The sequence below is a fragment of the Gopherus evgoodei genome, unplaced genomic scaffold (assembly GCF_007399415.2).
Source record: "Gopherus evgoodei ecotype Sinaloan lineage unplaced genomic scaffold, rGopEvg1_v1.p scaffold_54_arrow_ctg1, whole genome shotgun sequence".
Classification (NCBI taxonomy): domain Eukaryota; kingdom Metazoa; phylum Chordata; order Testudines; family Testudinidae; genus Gopherus; species Gopherus evgoodei.
This window is the reverse complement of record NW_022060075.1, coordinates 96,236-109,470: the sequence shown is the minus strand read 5'-3', so window position 1 is coordinate 109,470 and position 13,235 is coordinate 96,236. Positions and strand designations below refer to the sequence as shown.

The following is a 13,235-nucleotide window of genomic DNA, read 5'->3' as shown; positions in this document are numbered from 1 at the left end:
GGTTTGTTATAGAAGTGGATGGGTAGGATTCTGTGCCTGCTTTGTGCAGGAGGTCAGATTAGATGATCACAATGGTCCCTTCTGACCTTAAAGTCTATGAATCTAAATGGCCACTAAATACTGAGGTGAATGGACCAGATGTCTGATCCAGTCTGGCAGTGCCTATCTTCCTGGTGGTGGTGAAAATCCAAGACTATGTAGTTGCTCATTTTCTTTGAGATCCTGGGAGCCTCTAGACTTGCATTTAGAGCAGAAAGATGTCTCCCTAAATATCATCTAGTCTCCTGTTATTTCTCCTTTCAGAAACTAAAGTTCAAAGCTACCTGTGTCTGTCTAGTACATTATGTCAGCTGTCAATGACACCAAATTCAGCTCTGCAGTGTTCCTTCTCACTGGGATACCAGGGCAGGAAGACGTCCATCTCTGGATTTCTATCCCCTTCTGTTTAATGTATGTTATTTCGATAATAGGAAATTCAGTCATTCCGTTCATTATAAAAACAGATCCAACCCTCCATGAGCCCATGTACATTTTCCTTTCCATGTTGGCCGTCACAGACCTTGGTTTATTGATAGCCACCATACCGACGATATTGGGCATATACTTGTTTAACTCTAGGGAAATCAGCTTTAATGCCTGTTTTACCCAGTTGTTCTTTATTCACTCGCTTCAATGCATTGAATCTTCCATACTCTTGCTGATGGCCTTTGACCGCTTCATTGCCATCTGTAACGCACTGAGAAATGCTTCCATCTTAACCCTGCCAAGAATAGCCAAGATAGGACTGGTGTGTGTGCTAAGAGGAATAGCCGTAATATTCCCACTCCCCCTTCTCCTGAAATGGTTCCACTACTGTGGAGCCAATGTCCTCTCCCATTCCTACTGTGTGCACCAGGAAGTCATGAAGTTGGCTTGTTCAGACATCACAGTCAACAACATCTATGGCTGGCATATTTCACTTTTAATGATGGGGTTGGATTCACTGTTCATCTTCCTCTCATATGTGATGATCTTCAAAACAGTGCTGAGCGTTGTGTCGCAGACAAAGTGTCTTCGGGCCTTGAACACCTGTGTTTCTCCCCTCTGTGTCGTCCTGCTTTTCTACACTTCAGAGATGGTTTTGTCTGTGATACATAGATTTGGGAACAGCTCGACTTACCTGCTTCAGATTCTCCTGGGCTATGTCTACCTTCTGGTCCCGCCCCTTATGAACCCAGTCATGTACAGCATGAAAAGCAAACACCTTCGATCAAGGATAATCAGATTGTTCGTCAAGTGAAGGGTCAGTTCATCATCCAGTTCCAGCACTGGTGACACAGGAGACGAAAAACCCAGGACACAAACACTTATTCCATCCTGGACCCTTACATCTGAGACAAGATGAGCTACTCATCTCCTCTCTATAGAAAGAGGTTGAGATGGGATCTAAGGCTTGGAGGAATGAGAGAGAGACTGCGCGCACCTGCTGGTGAGTGAGGACAGCACACAGGGGGAAGGAGACCAAGGCAGGCAGCAGCATTTACAAAGTGACTGTGTTTGTGGAGAGCCAGGGGACAGGTGGGATGCTGGCCCATAAAGCTCCCTATTTGCAGCTGCTCCGAGCTCAGAATGCCTCTTCATACAGTCAATAAAGAGAAGGGATGTGGGTGTTGTTTCTTATTACACCTGGCCTGCCCCTGGCCTGTCTCTGGTTAAACATCCATTGCCATGGAGGAAGCTGCAGAGCTGTTCTGCAGTCTCAGTCCTGATTGACTGTGAGCGCTCTGGTCGCTGTGTGATCTATGAGGGCGGCAAGAGCTGTGGACAGGGGATATTCAAGGTACACGGACACCCACCCTTCCCCTGCACCCTCAGCCAGGTGATTATGACTGAGTCATGACAGATTAATGCAGGAGAAGCCTTCTAGGCAATTTCCCCTGCACACAGTTGATGTCTCAGCACCGCACACCTGCTGACCCCATTCCCCCCTCCCTAAGCAGAGCTGCGTGTGTGAGCGAGGTTCTGATGCACAGGAGTCCTGACAAGAGACTGAGGCCCAGTTTCCCTCCTTGTCCCCTGTGTTTATGCTGCCCCAGCTGCTTTCCATGGGTGGGAGTGGGAATCAGCTCCTGCAGAGAGGCCCAGGTAGCTCCTATCCCAGTCCTGCCCATTCAGTGTAGGGTGACCACCAGTTCAAAAGGCAAAAGCAGAATATATGCAGGGACCCCGTCCCCTGTGTGGCCCCGTCCCTAGTTTTCCTTTTTCCTTGATGCACCTCCCTCTTCCCCATCTCTTACCTGAAACCACAATCCTCTGCTCCATGCCCTTCCCCTTTTGCCCCTCCCTCTGCCCCATCTCTTCCCCAGAACCCCACCCCCCGCTCCTCAACTTTACCTGAGGCTCCAACCCCTCTAAAGACCTGAAGCCAGAGCAGGGACATGGTAAGAGCTGCCCAAGTTTCCAGAACCTCTATAAGGAGCCCCAGACCCTATCCTATCCTGGGCAGGTGGCTGGTCGGCCTGAAAGCAGCCCCCATCTTCTATCACCAAACCCAAGACATACCCCCAGGGAAGTTGGAGAGTCCAGGTCTCCTCACATTGGCGCATGATTGGAAGAGCAGGGGGCAGAGATTTGAGGGAAGAGATGAGGCAGTTGGTGTGACAAGCCTGAACTAATGCTAATTGCAGGAGGCAGGGTGGTGGAGTCTCCTAAATAAAGGAGGAGGACGGGGCTGGAGGGTAGGAGAGTTTGTGTTTTGGAGACGACTGAATTGATGCACTCCCACAAAGGGGAGTTTTGTTTTAAGTACCCCAGGCTGACAGTAAGATTGAGGGTTAAACAAAATTGCTAAGCAGGAACCCCCCGTAGTAGCTGCATATCCTGTGCTGCTGGAGGTGTTATCTCAGAAATAGAGCAGTTTTCTGTTCTGAATGTGACAAATGTTTTTTAAAGTTTACTTTAAATCCAGCTTCCCAGTACCAAACGGCTTCTGTGTTCCAGGATACTCGGTATTGCTCAAAATGTTTTTCCTGGGGGTACTGCGATACACCCACAATATTCCATACTGCTGTAAAAATATGTTTAAAACATTGTAGCAAACAAAAAAATTGTGAAGTATATAAACAACATCTTGCTAGTAAGTAAAACAGAAAAGGAGCATAAAGGGTTTGTGCAGTAGTTACTGGGTTGTTCCTTAAAAAACTACAATAAACCTCAACAAAAGAAGCAGCTAGTGAATGGGGAAGCTTGAAAAAGGGGTTAATGAAAACACCTGCTTTGGTCACCCCAACAATAAGTTCCCTTTCGTTTTGTATCCTAGCATTAAAAATATCTGTATTGTGAGTATAATCATGCAAAGTACTGGTACTGGGGGAAAAACATCTGCTGCATACTAAACCAAAGCATTAACAGCTCCAAAAAGCAAACTAAAACTCTGTAAGTAAATTGCTCTTGCTGCTTACTAAGCACTACAACATTACAAGCCCAAGCTCTTGTCAAAGCAAATAAAGTTATTGTAAAAAGCCATCCTGCTCTAAAAAAACTCGTAAGTCATCACAATTTATCCAGAGGGCATATAAAAATAAATAAACCTATACAATGGGTCTTTACTGTCATAACAAAAAATGTTCACTTGGTTACCGGAAAAAAAATCTAAAATATCTGTACGGGGTCTAACATTAAAAGGTCAATAACATATTTATAAACCCCGCAAAAAATCTACAGCGCAGACTGTCTTTAAGGTAACTCTGGTTTAACAGCTAATCGAAAAATAAAAATAAAGACATCAACACTGATAACAACATTGCACTACCCCTGCATTCAGTACTCCAGTGATTTGTAACCCAGCACGAGCCAAATTTGATCACTTTGAACAACACTGCTCTGTCTGCTGGATATCTACTCAGAGTAGACGTGTTTATATAAATAGAGTTTGCTCCTGAAGTCTCTCTCCATCCCAGCCTGCTGTCAGGGGAGAACTCACTGCGACCCTGTTTACACAGGCTGATGCACCGGGTGATATTATGGAGTCACCTGCCATAGCAGTGGACTGGTCTCATGGACACAGGCAGTCCCTTCCAGGCCTATGTTCCTACGTCCCATTAGCCCACTTTGCATCACACTTGGAGCTCATGTGGAGTTACTTGTCCACTATCCTCTGGCCGATGGATTTGGCCCTCAATAGATTCAGGACAAAGCATGACTCAGCATTTTCATCTGGAAAAGGAATTATTCGTGGCCTCCTGTTTACTGATGTCACAGGAGCTTAATTCTCTGAGTTTCAGGTAATTTTAGGATGCTGAGCTGCCAGCTGCCCCCATCTCAGGCACTATCTCCAGAAAGAAAGGATGGTTGAGTGGTTAAAATGCTAGCCTGGGATACAGGAGAATTGGCTTCAGTTCCAGGCTCTTCAAATGACTTCCTCTGTGACTTTGGGAAACTCATTTAGTCCTTCTGTTCTTCAGCAATCTGTGTTTTAATACGGCTCAATGTAAGGGTGTACATCTAGGAACAAAGGATGCTGGCCATCCTTACCGGATGGGGGAGGCAGTGCTGGGAAGCAGTCACTCTGAGAATGACTTGGGGGTCACAGTGGTTAATCAGCTGAACATGAGCTCCCAGTGCAACACTGCGTCCGAAAACGCTACTGCAATCTGGGATGTATAACCAGGAGAATCTGAAGTTGGAGCAGAGAGGTTATTTTCGCTCTTTATTTGGCACTGGTGTGACTGCTGCCAGAATATTGTGTCTAATTCTGGTGTCTACAGTGCTTGATTGTTATATCCTTGGGGGCAGCCAGTTTAGGAAGAAATCACTTGAGGCCAGACAGCAGACAGCTAACAAAGCTACCATTTATTTACAGACACACAGCTCCTTCACCGGCCAAAGCTGGCTGGGCTAACCCCTAATAATCTAACTCAGTTGCCATAGGAACCAAAATCATGACAACCAAATACACAACATATTCCTCCCCCCCACAATAAGAACTTTCCCTAAATAAAACACACACTAGACTAGAGAAGCTGGGTAGACTGCCTCCATTCCCGGCTAAACCCTGGAGATTAATTTGCCCCATAACCGTGGGTTCGCCCTAGCTAAAGATCCAGCCGATGAGGAGGCCTTCTGTCTCTAAGTGGATTACGGCGAACTTCTGGTGTTGTTGCACCCAAAAGTACCATGGGCTCAGGGTCTGTAGCACGAACAGGTGAGGAGGTGGTATCAGCTTGTGCTGGGCAAAGGGGTATCTCAGCCGCTGGCAGTAATGGAGGAGAACAGTCAGGAACAGGTGATTGGTGATTCGGTGTCTCACTGGAAGAGATGAAGTCAGACCACTCAACTGCAGATGTGTCCTGAGGACTGGCATGACCTGGCAACAGCTGATCTACATGTCGCTGCCAGGTAAGATTTTCTGCAGTCCGGACTGTGTAGGAAACAGGTCCTGTTTGAGTGATGATTGTGGTAGGGACTCATTTAGCTCTGGAAGTATAATTCCGAGCCAAAACTGGCTGTCCCGGGGTAAAGGTTCGGTCTTTTGCTCTGGATGCCCATCTGATGACTTGATATTGCTGCTGATGTTGCACAATTTGTCGGGGTTCAGAAGGTTTCAGCAGATCAAAGCAAGTGCGCAGCTGTCGTCCCATCATTAGAAAGGCTGGGGATGCCTGGGTCGTAGCATGAGGTGTGTTTCTGTAGGAAAGTAAGAATGTATGCAGAAGCTTTTGAATGGAGTGTTGTCCCCTTGCTGATTTCAAAGCATGTTTCATTGTCTGCACAAATCTTTCAGCTAATCCATTGGTGGATGGATGATATGGTGCTGAAGTGATGTGATGTATCCCATTTGCCTTCATAAAATTTTGAAACTCCTGAGAGAAGAACTGCGGTCTGTTGTTGCTCACAACTTGTTCTGGGAGACCGAAATGACTAAAAAGTCCCCTTAGTTTTTGGATAGTACTCTGCCATAGTGGACTGCATTATAGAGACTTCTAGCCATTTAGAATGGGCATCTACTGCCACCAAGAATATGCTTCCTTCAAGGGGGCCAGCGAAGTCAATGTGAATACGTTGCCACTGGTTTTCAGGCCAGTCCCATGGGTGTAGCGGTGCCCACTGGGGTGCATTCCTCACACCCTGACATGACATACAAGTTTTTGCCTTCTTTTCAGTAGCACTGTCCAATCCAGGCCACCAAAAATAGCTTTGTGCAATTTCCTTCATGCGCACTATCCCACAGTGACCGGAATGTAGCTGTTCTAATATCTGTGATCCCAGTGGTGGTGGAATAATGACACGTCTCCTCCACAACAAACAACCAGATTGGACTGATAACTTTGTTCTTCTGGACATGTAGGTAACAATGTTGGGTGAGACCGGAGAGGTTTGTCGAGATTTTCCGTGCATTACCAGGTTCATAACTTGGGACAATACTGGGTCAACGCGAGTTGCCTTCTTTATCTGAGTAGCAATGATGAGTGTATTCTTTACCTGTTCAAAGTAGAAGATTTCCTTTTGGGCACTATCTTGATATTTGACCGGCAAAGGCAACCTTGAGAGGTCATCTGCATTGCCATGCAGAGTGGATTTCTGATATTTGATTTCATATGTGTGTGCTGAAAGTAACAATGCCCAGCGTTGCATACGACTAGCGGCTAATGGGGGAATGCCTGTGTAGGGTCCAAAAATTGACATTAGAGGTCGATGGTCTGTGAGAAGAGTAAACTTTTGCCCAAACAGGTACTGATGAAACTTCCAAATTCCAAAAACAATTCCTAATGCCTTACGTTCAATTTGGACGTAGTTAGTTTTTGCTTTGCTTAGAGTGCATGAAGCAAAAGCAATAGGTCTCTCTTTTCCCGAAGGCATAATGTGTGACACGACTGCTCCTACTCCATAAGGGGAGGCATTGCAGGCCAATTGTAGGGGTAAGGATGGATCAAAGTGCGTTAGAACTTCAGAATTTAGCAATGCATCCTTAGCTTTGTTAAATGCAACATCACAGGCTTCAGTCCACTTCCAGGCCTTGTTCTGCCCCAGGAGCTTATGAAGTGGTTTTAGCAGTGTGGCTAACTGTGAGATGAACTTTCCATAATAGTTCAGTAGTCCTAGAAACGAGTGCAGCTGGCTTACATTTCGAGGTGGGGGAGCCTCCACAATAGCTTTAACTTTTGCAGGGGCCTTATGAAGACCTGTAGAATCAATGATGTGTCCCAAATATTCAACAGAGGGCTTGAAGAATTCACACTTGTCTTTGCGAACTCGTAGGCCATGCTTTTCCAATCTTTGTAGGGTAGCCTCTAAATTTTTTAAGTGATCCTTTTATTCCTTCCAGTGACCAGGATATCATCCAGATAGCACTGAACTTCTGACAAGCCACACAAGGTCTGGTCCATAGCCCTCTGGAACAGGGTGGGAGCAGACGTTGTTCCGAAGGGTAGGCGACAGTATCGATAAAGCCCCTTATGAGTCACAATAGTCAACAGCTCTTGGGACTTTTCATCAATGAGCATCTGTAAATATGCTTGACTCAGATCAATGTTACTGAACTTTTGTCCTCAAGCCAGGCCTGAGAAGAGGTTATCGATGCGGGGAAGCGGGTATTGCTCTGCACACAACACTGGGTTTACAATGACTTTAAAATCACCACAAAACTGGAGAGAGCCATCTTTCTTCACTATTGGAACGATAGGAGTGGCCCATGAGCTATGGGTAACTGGTATTATGACTCCATTGGTGACCAGGCGCTCCAGGTCTGCTTTAACTTTTGGCCTGATGGCATATGGCACAGTTCGGGCTTTCAGATAGTTTGGTGGACTGTCAGGTTTAATGTTCAATGTCACAGTGATTCCCTTCATACTTCCCAAATCATTTCCAAAAACAGCTGCATGTTTCCTTAGTATAGGGGTTAGACTAGTTTCTTCTATAGTCATCCGGTGCACTTTTGCCCAGTTCAGCTGAATCTTCCCAAGCCAAGACCTACCCATTAAGGCTGGGTAGTTACCTCTCACCACAAACAGTGGCAATTTAGCACCCTGTCCATTGAGCTCCACCTTAACATCAATAGTGCCCAGTATGGGCACAGCTTCTCTAGTGTACGTCTCCAGAACAGTTTTTTTTGCCTTAAGCGGAAGATGCTGTAGCTTTTCTTTATACACAGTCTCAGAGGCCAGCGAGACGGCTGCACCGGTGTCCAGTTCCATGCGTATAGGTTTGCCATCCAACAATGGGGTTACCCAGTATTCATGTGACCCAACGCCAAAGACAAAACATGCAGTGGCACTTCCTCTTGTGATGAGGTGTCACCTTGATCATCCTGGGTCTGCTCTAGGGTATGCAGGGTTCCTCTTTTTGTCGGCCAGACCACAGGCCTCTTTTTCTATTGTTTACAGGCACACTCAATGTGTCCCTTTTTGCCTCAGTGCTGACACACCAGGTCCTTACACCAGTATTCTGATGCCTGGTGACCTGGCTTACCACAGCGGTAACATTCTTGACTCTGCACAGTTTTGTGGGTAGGTTCTTGTGACACTTTTTGCACCCTAGGAGATGCACCGATGTTTTGCGCCTCCCTTGTAGCCAGTTCCATGGAGACTCATAGACTCCTAGACTCATAGACTCTAGGACTGGAAGGGACCTCGAGAGATCATCGAGTCCAGTCCCCTGCCCTCATGGCAGGACCAAATACTGTCTAGACCATCCCTAATAGACATTTATCTAACCTACTCTTAAATATCTCCAGCGATGGAGATTCCACAACTTCCCTAGGCAATCTGTTCCAGTGTTTAACTACCCTGACAGTTAGGAACTTTTTCCTAATGTCCAACCTAAATCTCCCTTGCTGAAGTTTAAGCCCATTGCTTCTTGTTCTATCATTGGAGGCTAAGCTGAACAAGTTTTCTCCCTCCTCCTGATGACACCCTTTTAGATACCTGAAAACTGCTATCATGTCCCCTCTCAGTCTTCTCTTTTCCAAAGTAAACAAACCCAATTCCTTCAGCCTTCCTTCATAGGTCATGTTCTCAAGACCTTTAATCATTCTTGTTGCTCTTCTCTGGACCCTCTCCAATTTCTCCACATCTTTCTTGAAATGCAGTGCCCAGAACTAGACACAATACTCCAGTTGAGGCCTAACCAGCACAGAGTAAAGCGGAAGAATGACTTCTCATGTCTTGTTTACAACACACCTGTTAATGCATCCCAGAATCACGTTTGCTTTTTTTGCAACAGTATCACACTGTTGACTCATATTAAGCTTGTGGTCCACTATGACCCCTAGATCTCTTTCTGCCATACTCCTTCCTAGACAGTCTCTTCCCATTCTGTATGTGTGAAACTGATTGTTCCTTCCTAAGTGGAGCACTTTGCATTTATCTTTATTGAACTTCATCCTGTTTACCTCAGACCATTTCTCCAACTTGTCCAGATCATTTTGAATTTTGACCCTGTCCTCCAAAGCAGTTGCAATCCCTCCCAGTTTGGTATCTTCTGCAAACTTAATAAGCGTACTTTCTATGCCAACATCTAAATCGTTGATGAAGATATTGAACAGAACCGGTCCCAAAACAGACCCCTGCGGAACCCCACTTGTTATACCTTTCCAGCAGTATTGGGACCCATTAACAACTACTCTCTGAGTACAGTTATCCAGCCAGTTATGCACCCACCTTATAGTAGCCCCATCTAAATTGTACTTTCCTAGCTTATCTATAAGAATATCATGTGAAACTGTATCAAATGCCTTACTAAAGTCTAGGTATATCTAGACTAAAGTCTAGCAATATCAACAGCCTTCTGTAATGTAAGCTGAGCCTCTGTCAGTAGGCGTGTCATAAACAGATAGTTAAGGGTTAATGTCTCTTTTACCTGTAAAGGGTTAACAAACAGGGACCCAAAAACCTGACCAGAGGACCAATCAGGAGACAAGATACTTTCAAATCTCGTGTGGAGGGAAGCCTTTGTTGTGGGTTTTGGGTTTGGCTTTGTTCTCTCTGGGTCCTGGACAGGGCTAGAGGTGCAACCAGGTTTCTGCAAATATCCCTGCTACAGTCTCTTATCTATTCAGAATTGTAAGTAAGAAAAGGTGATCATAGTCTTTTAATTTGTTTTTTTCCATTTGCATATGTGTACTTGCTGGAAGTAGCTTAAATTGTTTTTCTGCTGGAGAAAGTTTCTTTCTATTGTTTATAAGTTGAAAGACCCTGTAACTTTTTACCATCTAAAGTGCAGAGATAAACCTTTTACATTTTTCTTTCGTTTTTATTAAAAGTTTTGCTTTTAAGACCTGTTTGATTTTTCTCTCCTAGTTAAGGCTCAAAGGAAGTGAGTCTGTATATACCAGGGAATTGGTGGGGAGAAGGGAAGGATAAATTTCCTCTTTGTGTTAGATTCACGCAGCTTGAATCTGTATTGCCTCTGGGTGAGGGGGAAGCAGGGAGGGAAAGGTAAATTTCCTCTTTGTGTTAGATTCACAGAACTTGAATCTGTATTGCCTCTGGGAGAAGGGGAGAGAGAAACTTGATCTCTCTGTGTTGTGTTTCAAGGAATTGAATCACGGTATCTCCTAGTGTACCCAGGCAGGAAAGATCTGGGAGGAGGTAAAGAGGTGGGAGGGAATGGTTTATTTCCCTTTGTTGCGAGACTCAAGGAATCTGGGTCTTGGGGTCCCCTGGGAAGGTTTTGGGGGGACCAGAGGGTATCAGGCCCTAAAAATTCCTGATTAGTGACAGCGCTACAGAATCTAAGCTGGTAATTAAGCTTAGAGGACTTTATGCTAGTACCCATATTCTGGACGCTAAGGTCCAGATTTGGGAATTATACTATGACAAGGTGCTTCCATACAGCTTCACTGTAGAGGCCACAAACAGGGGGATAACTGCCACAGTAGCCCAGGAAGGGTGGGGAAGGAGGGAAGCAATGAGTGACATTGTTGCAGGGGCACCCCCTAGAATGGCATGCAGCTCATCATTTCTGTGGGATGTCTGGGGCTGTAACTCGGAGCAGCCATTTGCCTCTCTGGTTCTTTAGGAGACTTGCCTGATATTCTAGGCAGGACTGACTCTACCTTTAGACAAAATGTAAGGAAGGGAATGACCTGGGTAGTCATTCCCATTTTTGTCCATGTGCCCTCGCCGAGGTCAGCTAGGAGCACCTATGACAGCAGTAGACAGTACAATACGAGTGGTAACCGTCATTGCCAATTTGCAAAGCAGCAGATGGTAAAATATGACTGGTAATCGTCTCTGCTAACTTGTGAAGGTAAGGGAATGCTGCTGTGTAACACAGCAGTACCGCATCTGTCAGCAGCATCCAATAGACATACGGGACAGTGAAAATGAATGGGCTCCATGGTTGCCGTGCTATGGCGTCTGCCAGGGCAATCCAGGGAAAAGGGGGCAAAATGATTGTCTGCCATTGCTTTCACGGAGGGAGGCTTGACTGACGACATTTACCCAGAATCACCCATGACACTGTTTTTGCCTCATCATGCATTGTGATCTCAACCCAAAATTCCAATGGGCGGGGGAGACTGCGGGAACTATGGGATAGCTGTTGGATAGCTACCCACAGTGCAATGCTCCGGAAATCTACTCTAGCCTCGGTACATGGACTCACACCGCCGAATTAATGTGCTTCGTGTGGCCACGTGCACTCGATATTATACAATCTGTTTCCAAAAACCAGTTTCTGTGATATCGGAATAATTCTGTAGTGTAGACATACCCTGAGAGTGCTCAGTCTATTTATCTTAGTCTATTTAGGTCAGTCTATTTAACAAAGAGAAGGTTAAGGTGCAACTTGGATACATTCTGTACATACTGGCATGAGGAACAAATGTTTAATGATGGGCTCTTCAATCTAGCAGAGAAAGTTATAACAGGAGTCATACAAATTCAGACTCAAGCTAAGGTGTAATTTTTTTAACAATGAGGGTAATTAACCACTGGGAAAATTTACCAAGGGTTGTGGCAGATTCTCCAGCACTGATGATTGTTAAAACAAGGCAGGAAATTCTTCTCACAGCTCATTTCTAGGATTTTTGGGGGCAGGTCTCTGACCTGTGTTATATAGACTGTAAGAGTAGGTGATCACTGTTGACAGATGTTTGGCTCCAAGTGTGTTTTTTCCCTGTGTGTTGTCACAGCTCTGTGCAGACACCTGGCATAGCAGACCTTGAGCAAACCACCCAGTAAGTCCCCAGACTCCGTTTTCAGCAAAGGAACTTGGTCAGGTTTATTGCAAACGAAGCACGGTGCTAATGCCCTCGTTCAGTGGTTACAGGAACACTAACACAGGTATGAGTGTGACAATGGACCGGCTCAGTGAATGGCTGGACTTTCCGTTCTTCCCTCAGCTAGACAGACATTTCCTCTGAGATACATCTTTATACACAGATTCAAACAAGTTATGTATTACTCCTCATGTATCTGGGTGCCACCCACTGATGTAAAGAAGGGGCGCCCATTACCTTGTACATGTTGGTTCGATCAAAACATCTTGATCCATCATGCTGTTATCTTGACCTTATCCTTAAGATGAGTCGGAATGCTCCTGTTGTCTTTGGGGAATGTGATTAGTATCGGGGTGTTCTGGTACCACCTTTCTGGAATTTGTTTGAGTATTGTGACAAAGTTCCTCCTTTACCTTGGTGGGTCCTGCATTTCTTGGCAGATTTGCTCACCTCAGTGATCTTCTCCACAGTCTAGGTCAACTCCTCCTGTGTCTGATCAGGAGTTGGGAGGTTTAGGGGAAACCCGGGCCCGCCCTCTACTCCAGGTTCCAGCCCAGGACCCTGTGGATTGCAGCTGTCTATAGTGCCTCCTGGAACAGCTGCATGATTCATAGATTCATAGACTCTAGGACCTCGAGAGGTCATCAAGTTCAGTCCCCTGCCCTCATGGCAGGATCAAATACTGTCTAGACCAGCCCTGATAGACATTTATCTAACCTACTCTTAAATATCTCCAGAGATGGAGATTCCACAACCTCCCTAGGCAATTTATTCCAGTGTTTAACTACCCTGACAGGTAGGAACTTTTTCCTGATGTCCAACCTAAATCTCCCTTGCTGCAGTTTAAGCCCATTGCTTCTTGTTCTATCACTAGAGGCTAAGGTGAACAAGTTTTCTCCTTCCTCCTGATGACTCTCTTTTAGATACCTGAAAACTGCTATCATGTCCCCTCTCAGTCTTCTCTTTTCCAAACAAAATAAACCCAATTCTTTCAGCCTTCCTTCATAGGTCATGTTCTCAAGACCTTTAATCATTC

At 45.4% G+C, this 13,235-nt stretch overlaps 1 protein-coding gene across 1 annotated transcript; it reads left to right on the top strand.

Moving 5' to 3' along the window:
- The first annotated feature begins 343 nt into the window (after positions 1-343).
- LOC115643258 (olfactory receptor 51G2-like) lies at positions 344-1,279 on the top strand. Its single transcript, XM_030547140.1, has one exon. It carries the CDS (start codon positions 344-346, stop codon positions 1,277-1,279), a length of 936 nt encoding a protein of 311 aa, XP_030403000.1.
- The last annotated feature ends 11,956 nt before the right edge of the window (positions 1,280-13,235 follow it).